Below are 9401 nucleotides of genomic sequence, written 5' to 3' on the forward strand. Positions count from 1 at the left end.
TCCCCCCTTTTCCGGCGGGTGCCTTACCTCCCTTGGGCTGGGCCAGCTGGTGGTCGGCCTGCTCCGTCTCTGCCGCTTGCCAGCTACGCCTCGGCCGGCGCAGGGGGCGGAACCACGCATGCGCGGCGCTCCCGGGCAGGGAAAGTCCTCGACTTACGACCGGTTGGGTAGTCCTCGACTTACGACCAGTTTAGTCCTCAACTTACGACCGGTTTAGTCCTCGACTTACGACCGGTTGGGGGCCACGGCATTAAAAAGGTTGAGAACCACTGTTTTAGTTCATGCTGTTCTCTGCCCTTCAACATTCTTGTGCTTTTGATCCTTTAGCATTCTAACTTCTTCCTCTGCTGACCATTCAATTCTTATCTGTATACAAGACCCATTTGCCTCTTTTGATGATTCTTTTTAGGATGTAAAGTAGAATCTAAGAAGTTGGGCTTTTATTTATTTATTTTTTTTAAAAAAAATCAAGATTTGGTGTGGTTTTATTACTGAATTTGTCATAATCTATAACTATTGAAAATGTTTTTTCTCATAGGAATGCTTCTAACATGGTAATATATTACACTTGTACATTTCAGGAGGTGCCTAAAGGAGCAAAGCCGCTTCCCTCAAACAATGTGCAAGATGAGCCTCTGTTAAGGGATAATCCTCACCGTTTTGTCATTTTTCCTATTCAATACCATGACATCTGGCAAATGTACAAGAAAGCAGAGGCGTCATTCTGGACAGCTGAAGAGGTGAAGGCCTTTTATTCTCTCTTTCCTTTGAGGCTCTGTGGTAGAGGTAGGAGCAGTGCTAACAAGATAGGTGTAGAGTAACTGTGAAGCAAGCCAGTCTGACCAAATTGCTGGATTAAGACTAGGAAAGAGGTATAGTCCTGAACTCAGTCATGGAAACTCACTAGAGTGTCTTTGAACTAGTCACTATCTCTTTGCCCAATCAATTTTGGATTTATCTCTGTTGAGACACAATGGAAGAGTGCTACTTAAATTTATTATTCTACTTTTGAAAAGAAACATGTTTTTAAAGTAATTGCTTGTATTGTGACTATTCTCACTGGCTGTTTGGTGTATTTAGGTGGATCTTTCTAAGGATCTTCAACACTGGGAATCCTTAAAACCCGAAGAGAAGTATTTCATTTCCCACGTCTTGGCATTCTTTGCGGCAAGTGATGGTATTGTCAATGAAAACTTGGTAAGTGTGTTCAATTTTTATATTCAATATGCCAACATAATTACTCTAATTTTCCTTATGTATCTTTATATTAGTTGCCAGTAATCTACTGCAACTACAGCAAAGGGTCTTGAGTGACCTTGTCTACCTTACTTTAAAAAAGCAATTCAGTTTTACTATCAAAAGAAGCAAGCAGTAATGTTCTAGCCTTTTTTTATATATATTCTTCTTAGATTAGAAGTATAAAATCGGTTATAGTGCCCACTTCCTCATAAGGCTTTTCTGTAGCTTTTCTAGCTGATTAAAAGAAAAAATCCTTATTTATGAATAAGGAATCTTTTCCTAAACACTTAGCACAGGTTAAAACATGAAACCAGAGGAAAAGCTATACAAACTCTAAACTTTTATGGGTTATAATTTTAAATTTCTTGTCCCAAAGGTGCTTTTTCAGGAGGCAACTGGACTTTCTTGTTTTTCTTTGAAGATGTTTCGCTTGGATGAGAAGCGAAATATCTTCAAAGAAAAACAAAGTCCAGTTCCCTCCTGAAAAAGCACCTTTGAGACAACCATGACCTGGATGACTGAGAATCTCCATAGACATTTAAATTTCCTGATTTTTTTTTCTAATATCAAAGTAGCTTTCAATAATATGCAAATATATTTTTCCTTTAATCTTGGTCATTCTGTTTTTGATCTGCTTAGCACATTTCATTTACTCTTCTAGTTTTTGCTTTCTGCTTTTGTGCCACTATTACAAGCCAACATGTCCAATATAATTTTTCTGCCATGAAAAATGCTTTGTAACTTCAAAAATGTAGCTGAAAGGTAAAAAGATCCAGAACTATAGGGAATAAGTGAAACGTTCCCATAAATAATCAAAGCATCAGGTGACAACTACCAATGGATAAATGGCTTGTGATAGAAGATTGATGGGTAGACATCTGTCCTTGTCTCCTGTAAATTGGCAGGTCTAGGCTTGCTAGCTTTTTTTCTAGTCAAAGCTTTGGCAATTAGGACTCTCTTTGCAGTGGTATTTGGCAGGTTCCATGTGCTTGTTGAGTTAAATATTATACAGGTAGTCCTGAGACTACAGCCATTTGTTAAGCTACTATTTGAAGTTACAATAGCACTGATTGGTTACAAGTAGTTCTCAGGATGCTGGCTGTCCCAACACCCTGGGACCATGTGATTGTGATCTGGGTTCTTGGCATCTGGTTCATGCTTTTGATCGGTTGTTGCATCCCAGAATCTTGTGATTTGTGTCCTTTCCTACCAATTTACTCAATAAGTTGATGGGGAAATTGTCCAGGAAGGTCACAAGTTGTTGGGTTAAGTCACCCCCATTTGCATGTAGTCCCCCAGCCCTTCTCTGCTCACACCATGCTAGCTATTCATGTGTCTCTTGGGAACTCTCATTCCCTTCCTCTCCTAGCTGCAGCTAACCTGCCTGCTGACTTGGGATTTGCAACTTCCTCACTGATTTTGGTTGTAGGAAGCTGCCTTATCTACAACCTTAGTTAATCACAAAAATTGGGACCAGAAGCAACACAGTCACAGCATGATGCCACGTGACTACTGCTCAGCAATGGCAATTCTGGAACTCCAGGTTTCGGTCATTAAGGAAGGACATCCTGCCATTTGTGGCCTCCTGCTGTCTCCCCCATTGACATTGCTTGTCAGAAGCTGGCAAAATAGGCTGCAAAGGGCAACTGCAGGATGCTGCAGTTGCTGGAACTCCGAGAACAGTCCTAAGTTCCACTCGTTCAATGCTGTTTGGAAGTTTGGATGGTTGCTGAACAAGTGATCCTTAAAGGACGACCCGGTGTAGTATAGATTATGTATAGGTTGATCATTGGATAGTATCTATAAGTAAGCTAACATAGGCACAACGCCACATAAATATCTCTAGATGCAATGCTTTTCAGAAGGGCTGGTTATGTATTCAGATTGTAGTGGGTTGTAGAAAATTAAGCTTAAATTGATGAATATGAGCTCTGCATAGGGTACTTGTGTGGAGAAAAGTGGAAGGAGGTAGTTTGAGTAAGCTAAAGAGTATGACCTTTTAGAGGAGCAAAAGTAGTAGTAAATTTAAAGCTATTCAAATATGAAAGATACTTTTTGGATGCTCTGCTTGAACTGAAGTTCTGATGCCTGCATGGACTAGAATGCTAGTGTTCCATGCAGAAGTGGTTGGGAAGAAATCTATCATTGCTTTGGGCAGAGGACACAGTGGTGTATCCTACCACAGAGATCTCCAACTTTTCTTGGTTGGCGGACCGGAGGGAAAGGGAGGGGGGAAGCATTTTACGTGCACGCGTGCACACACAAACGGGGCCACGATGCAAACGGCGGTGCAAGTGCCCACATGATACTCGCTAGCACCACCCTGTTTTTGCCATGTGGCACCCCATTTTTATAGCAGCAGTGGCACAAGTGGGGATAAGTGCGCGCACGTGCGTGTGCGCACTGGCCAGCCTGTTCTGTGGCCAGTAGGCCACAGCCCACAGGTTGGGGACCCCTGTCCTACCAGCTCTGTCATTCCTAATCTTCCTTATGGCTACCTTCCCTCTATTAAAAGGTAGGCTATGGCCAGTAAAATCTGAGAATCAGATTGACAGGCTATGCTGTGTTGGGATGAGAGCAGTGGGGAAGTGAAGAAATGACTACATTTGTTCTATCTAACCCCTCGCCATGCAGAGTTTCCAGCAGAGGGTGTTATAGTTTTAGCAGAATAGGTTTTATCAAAAAATACTTGGCATATGTTGTGTAGGCTAGACTGGGAAGTTGCAAAACAATCTGGAAGAAAGCAATGACAAGTTGCCTTCATAATGCCAAGAAAAATACATGAATTAGCTTGATTCAAAAACATATTTTCCTTTTTTTCAAGGTGCAAATTTGACTTCAGTTCTTCTAGTAAATCTGACTATTTAGATGTATTAAAATGGGTAATTAAAATGGAAGGAATGAAACTGGCTTATTGATACCTTTGCCTATTAAGCAAGTGAACCATCTGAATATGTGTTTAATTTTTCAAAAACTAAATTTAATAACAGTATATTCTTGGCAGATTTTGAATAGGCTAAAACTAATGTGAATTGCTCCTTGAAGTTAAACATATACATACACTGCATGTATAATTTGTTTATATGGAGCCTTTGGGGAACCATATTTCAAATTGTGGGCCAATTCTTTATTTGCTAAAAATGACGCTCTGAGGTTGAGTATAATTTACCGAGAACTTGGCATATTTGGACTTGGAAGATAAATGACATTTGTATTACATATACAGGAAACTAGTTACAAATAACCTGATCAAATGCTGTGTAACTTATTGTAAATATCTATCCTCTAGGTGGAGCGATTCAGCCAAGAAGTACAAGTCACAGAAGCACGCTGTTTCTATGGCTTCCAGATTGCCATGGAGAACATTCATTCAGAAATGTATAGTTTACTTATTGATACTTACATTAAGGATTCTAAAGAACGGTTAGTACTGTTTCCAGATACATGCCAGCATACTGTATTAAATATTTATTGAATGTGCACAAACAGTTCAAATATGAAAAACGTAGCTGTATTCCTTAGTTTTATAGAAATTCTATAAATAAGGGTTTTTTTTTTTGTATAACAGCACAGAAAGGATACGTATTCTCTTTTGTAAAACAGAAACAACTGTCAAATCCTACAGTGCTTAAGAAAACTATGCAGACTATCTGTAGGGTTGGGGAAGTATTTTGGAATCTGCAGGAGAGTGTACATCTTCCTGTTGTCAGCTCAAATCCTTTTGTGTGTGTGTGCCACAAGAGCTAGAAAAAAAGGCAGTTTCTTTAAGAAATTGTTTATGTAATATAAATATCTGCTTACTCCTGTTCACATTCTCCCTTTCATATCTGGGTTGCTGCAGTGCAGATGTAAGCCTGTTGTTATGCCGAGGTCTTCTGGACAACTAGCCTTTCTGTTATTTAGTCCTTTCCAACTCAGTTTAAAACCTATCCAAGATGAAAATTTGGAATTGTTTCCAAATCTGCTTGGATATCTGCATGCTCTGAATGAGTATGTTTTCAGAACCTAAGTACACAAAAGAAATTGCTAGCTGTTTTCTTCTATGTAATTCTGGACATTTGTCTATTGCTGGGCAAAATATTTCAGACAATGGGGTAAAAAGCTGTTAACATGTGTCATCCTCAGTTTCCCAGTTATCATAACAATAGACCGAACTTGTCTTTTCCCCTGTGACCCGTAGTGACGTACTTGTACTTTTACTTTTGGGCACTTTTCTCAGCCATAATCAATATGTTCCTACATTTGGAGCTAGGAGATAAAATGAGGCATTAGTGAGGGAGAAGATAATCTCTTGAAGCACCAGTTACGTGCTATATCCAAAGGTGCTGGATTGAAATTGCATTTCTCCATTCTTGCATAAAGCAATGCCACTGACGCCATAATATGTGCCGTCAGAAATCCCAGTTTAATCGATCAGTGGGATGGTAGGGAGATTGACAAGTGATACAGCTGCCCCACCATCTGAAAGATCCTATATGTAAGCTGAAAAGCTGTTTGAATTTGTTTATGTAGTTTTAGGGTGTTTTCTAAACTCAATGCTAATCCCTGCTATAACTGGGCATTCCCAGAGTGTGCACATTCTCCTCCTTCAAGAGTAGAAATGGAGATCTGTCTGAGAAGATCAGTCTGGCTTTGAGACTTCCCAGTTAGTGTGGAATCTCCTGCAGTTGGCTCTTCACAAGAGCAGCTATGAGAAGGGAGAGGTGGCAGCTCTCAAAGTATTATGCAAATCAGGATAAATTCTACCACAGGGGTCTTCAAACTTGGCCCTTTTATGACTTGTGGACTTCAACTCCCAGAATTCCTCAGCCAGCGTGCCTGGCTGAGGAATTCTGGGAGTTGAAGTCCGCAAGTCATAAAAGGGCCAAGTTTGGTTTAGGTTTTAGGTTTTATTAAATTTATACCCCGCCCTTCTCCTAGCGGACTCAGGGCAGAATGATCTGGAAACGGGGGAGGTAGTTATAGAGCCCCTGTCATGGTCAGATCATTCACTCCTTAAGATGGACTTCCGGACCGCTCCCCCCCGCCGCAGGGAGTCGGAACCGCATAGATGGTTCCGTCCCAGGCGCCTGATGGACCCAGAGAGGTTCCGGACGGAGCTTGGGCCATATCCTGAGGATCTAGTTCACGACTCGGCTGAAAATCTGGTCAGTTTGAAGACCCCTGCTCTACCACCTTTAGAATGGCTAATGAGATCAGTTGCAGGGAATTTACCTTCAAAGTGGTTGAAAAGCAAAGGAAAAGAATTGGGCCATTTTTTCTTTCTTTTCTGACATGTACCAGGCAGGATTTATTTTAGAGACAGTGATGCATTCAGGTAGGATTGCTCTAGAAATGTCATTTTAGCAATTATTTAGCAGGGATAACTAGCATGATAACTTCAGAAGCATAGCAACCGGCCCTATCTTGTTCTTTTAGGGAATTTCTGTTCAATGCTATTGAAACCCTGCCATGTGTGAAAAAGAAAGCTGATTGGGCCGTGCGATGGATTGGGGACAAAGAAGCCGCTTATGGTGCGTATTGTACTAGTTTGACTTTCCAGGTGTTTTTCCTTTTATGGCATTTGAGCCAGTTTTCATGTCCACAATGCTTTTTTCTCTCTTTAACAGGTGAACGTGTAGTAGCATTTGCTGCAGTTGAAGGAATCTTCTTTTCTGGCTCTTTTGCATCCATATTTTGGCTAAAGAAACGAGGTCTGATGCCCGGACTTACTTTTTCTAATGAGCTGATTAGTAGAGATGAGGTATGGCTTGTTGATCAAAGAAACTAAGATGGGTTGGTTCCATGAGAGAGTTAGTTAATGCTATAAAACTGAAAAATGCTGTAGTGTCAAAGCTTGAATGATAATAGTAGTTGCCTGTGTTTGCTTTATTGGCGGTGGCAGTAGTGAAGAACGTTGCCCTAACCGATTATATGGCTTTTTTTGTACAAACCTTATCCAGCTTGCTACTTTGTTTTTGATAACAGAAAAACAGCTTCTGCAAATTGTTCTTTGAAATATCCTCCAATTATTCTTTACAGGGCTTGCATTGTGATTTTGCTTGTCTAATGTTCAAACACTTGGTGCACAAACCAACTGAGGGAAGAGTGAGGGAGATCATCATAAATGCTGTCACAATAGAGCAGGTAATTGGCAGTTCTTTCTGGTAATTGCAAAACATTCTCACATCAAAGTAAGAGAAGCTTAAACTTAGCAAGGCGTTTAATTGTCTCTATGGCACAGTGTTCATGTGCTAAGATACTTTTTTGTTTACTTAAATGCAGGAATTTTTGACAGAAGCATTGCCTGTAAACCTAATCGGAATGAACTGCATTTTAATGAAGCAGTATATTGAATTCGTAGCAGACAGACTGATCCTGGAACTAGGTTTTAACAAGGTAAGTCTTGTGCTCTGTTTCTTAACAACTACCATGCAATCTGTTTATATTTAAGCCTGCCTTTCTGCCATTAAGTCAGTGGTTCTCAACCTGTGGGTCGGGACCCCATTTGGGGTCGATCGACCATTTCACGGGGGTCGCCAAGCAAGGCTGTCCGCCATTTTTTTTGTCCACCATTTTTTCCCCTTTTCCGGCGGGTGCCTTACCTCCCTTGGGCTGGGCCAGCTGGTGGTTGGCCTGCTCCGTCTCTGCCGCTTGCCAGCTACGCCTCAGCCGGTGCAGGGGGCGGAACCACGCATGCGCAGCGCTCCCGGGCAGGGAAAGTCCTTGACTTACGACCGGTTGGGTAGTCCTCGACTTATGACCGGTTTAGTCCTCGACTTACGACCGGTTTAGTCCTCGACTTATGACCGGTTGGGGTCACGGCATTAAAAAGGTTGAGAACCACTGCATTAAGTAATTGGCTTCTGGTTCCTTAGTGCTACTTCATGGTTAAGCAGAGCACTCTTGCTATGATATCCCTTATTTATCTCAATTTATAGTAAGTTCAAATGAACTCTGCGCAAATGCATTATAATGCTATTGCAGCTTTGCACTGTGAGCCATTTTGCTTTAAATAACTATTTCCAGACTATCTCCTGCTTTTAAAGATATTATTGGACTTGTACCTTTCCAACCCTCAAATCCAAAGTGTTTTGGATCTGGCCTTTATATATACTAGCATCTGCCAGCTTTGGATCTCTGCCTCCATGCTGGCATGTGCTTAAAACTCTGAAATGCAGGTGCTCTGTTAGTATTAACAGTGGACCTAGGGTGGCATGATGTACTTCCTTAATAGCTCTTGCTTCATCATGCTAAAAGCAGAACCCATGTTCTGTTTTCTTTCCAGAGTAATTAAGGGCTAAATCATGAATCTAGGCTTAAGAGAATATTAAAAGTGGAATAGAAACAATGTTGTGGTGCATTAGGGAACACCAGGGTGAACATGCATTTGGAAAAAAATCAATTTTTATTTACCTTTAAGAGAATACTAGTAGGGAGAATTATATGCAGAAGGTGGCAGCTGTGAAATACATGGCCAAGGGAGAGCTCTAAACAAAATAGGGATGTTGTGGAATAGGTGATAATAGGCCTTTGAGATTGAAATACTTTTAACAAAAATGGCTTGTGTTTTGATTTAGTAATAAGAACCGTATGCCTGAATTATCAATTTTTTTCAGATATTCAAGGCTGAGAATCCATTTGACTTTATGGAGAATATCTCTCTGGAAGGCAAAACTAACTTCTTTGAAAAGCGTGTAGGAGAATATCAAAGGATGGGTGTGATGTCAAGTCCTGCAGATAATTCATTCACTTTGGATGCAGATTTCTAAAAGAAGTTAAGACTTTTTAGCTGGTTTGAAGTGACTGGCTTAGTGGTTTGGGCCCAATATCTTCAAAATCCTTTTGTGTTGGTAATGTGTGGTGGTACTTAAGGTAATCGTTCTAGCAAATTAAACAGAAATGCCAAAAAATTATAAAATGTGTTTTGTAACAAGCTATTCACATTTTTGGAAATACAGTTGTAAAGTGGTATGTTCTGTTAACTAAAAACGAGATTTGCAGACTTGTTGCAGACTGATATAAATTGCAGCAATGCTGATGAACATGTAACCATAATGCCCCGTATAAGTTTTAAATATTTACTATTTTAATAGTTTGTACATAAACATAGCACTTTAAAGGTCTAGCCTATTGTTTCTCAAAAGGGCTGGTATTGTGAGTTTAGAATAAACTCTTTTAGT

The 9401-nt window shown here is 40.4% G+C and overlaps 1 protein-coding gene across 1 annotated transcript in view; it reads left to right on the plus strand.

Annotated features, from left to right (window-relative positions):
* Positions 1-9394, plus strand: part of LOC107300267 (ribonucleoside-diphosphate reductase subunit M2) — an 11204-nt gene extending 1810 nt beyond the window's left edge. The window contains exons 3-10 of the mRNA XM_015829604.1: positions 582-740; positions 1081-1197; positions 4529-4662; positions 6658-6752; positions 6849-6982; positions 7261-7365; positions 7504-7617; positions 8838-9394. Of these exons, the coding sequence (XP_015685090.1) occupies positions 582-740; positions 1081-1197; positions 4529-4662; positions 6658-6752; positions 6849-6982; positions 7261-7365; positions 7504-7617; positions 8838-8990 (1011 nt within the window). The 3' untranslated portion in view covers positions 8991-9394. The remainder of the gene's footprint in view (positions 1-581; positions 741-1080; positions 1198-4528; positions 4663-6657; positions 6753-6848; positions 6983-7260; positions 7366-7503; positions 7618-8837) is intronic.
* The last annotated feature ends 7 nt before the right edge of the window (positions 9395-9401 follow it).

Source organism: Protobothrops mucrosquamatus, unplaced genomic scaffold, assembly GCF_001527695.2.
Source record: "Protobothrops mucrosquamatus isolate PMUCROS unplaced genomic scaffold, P.Mucros_1.0 scaffold6526, whole genome shotgun sequence".
Classification (NCBI taxonomy): domain Eukaryota; kingdom Metazoa; phylum Chordata; class Lepidosauria; order Squamata; family Viperidae; genus Protobothrops; species Protobothrops mucrosquamatus.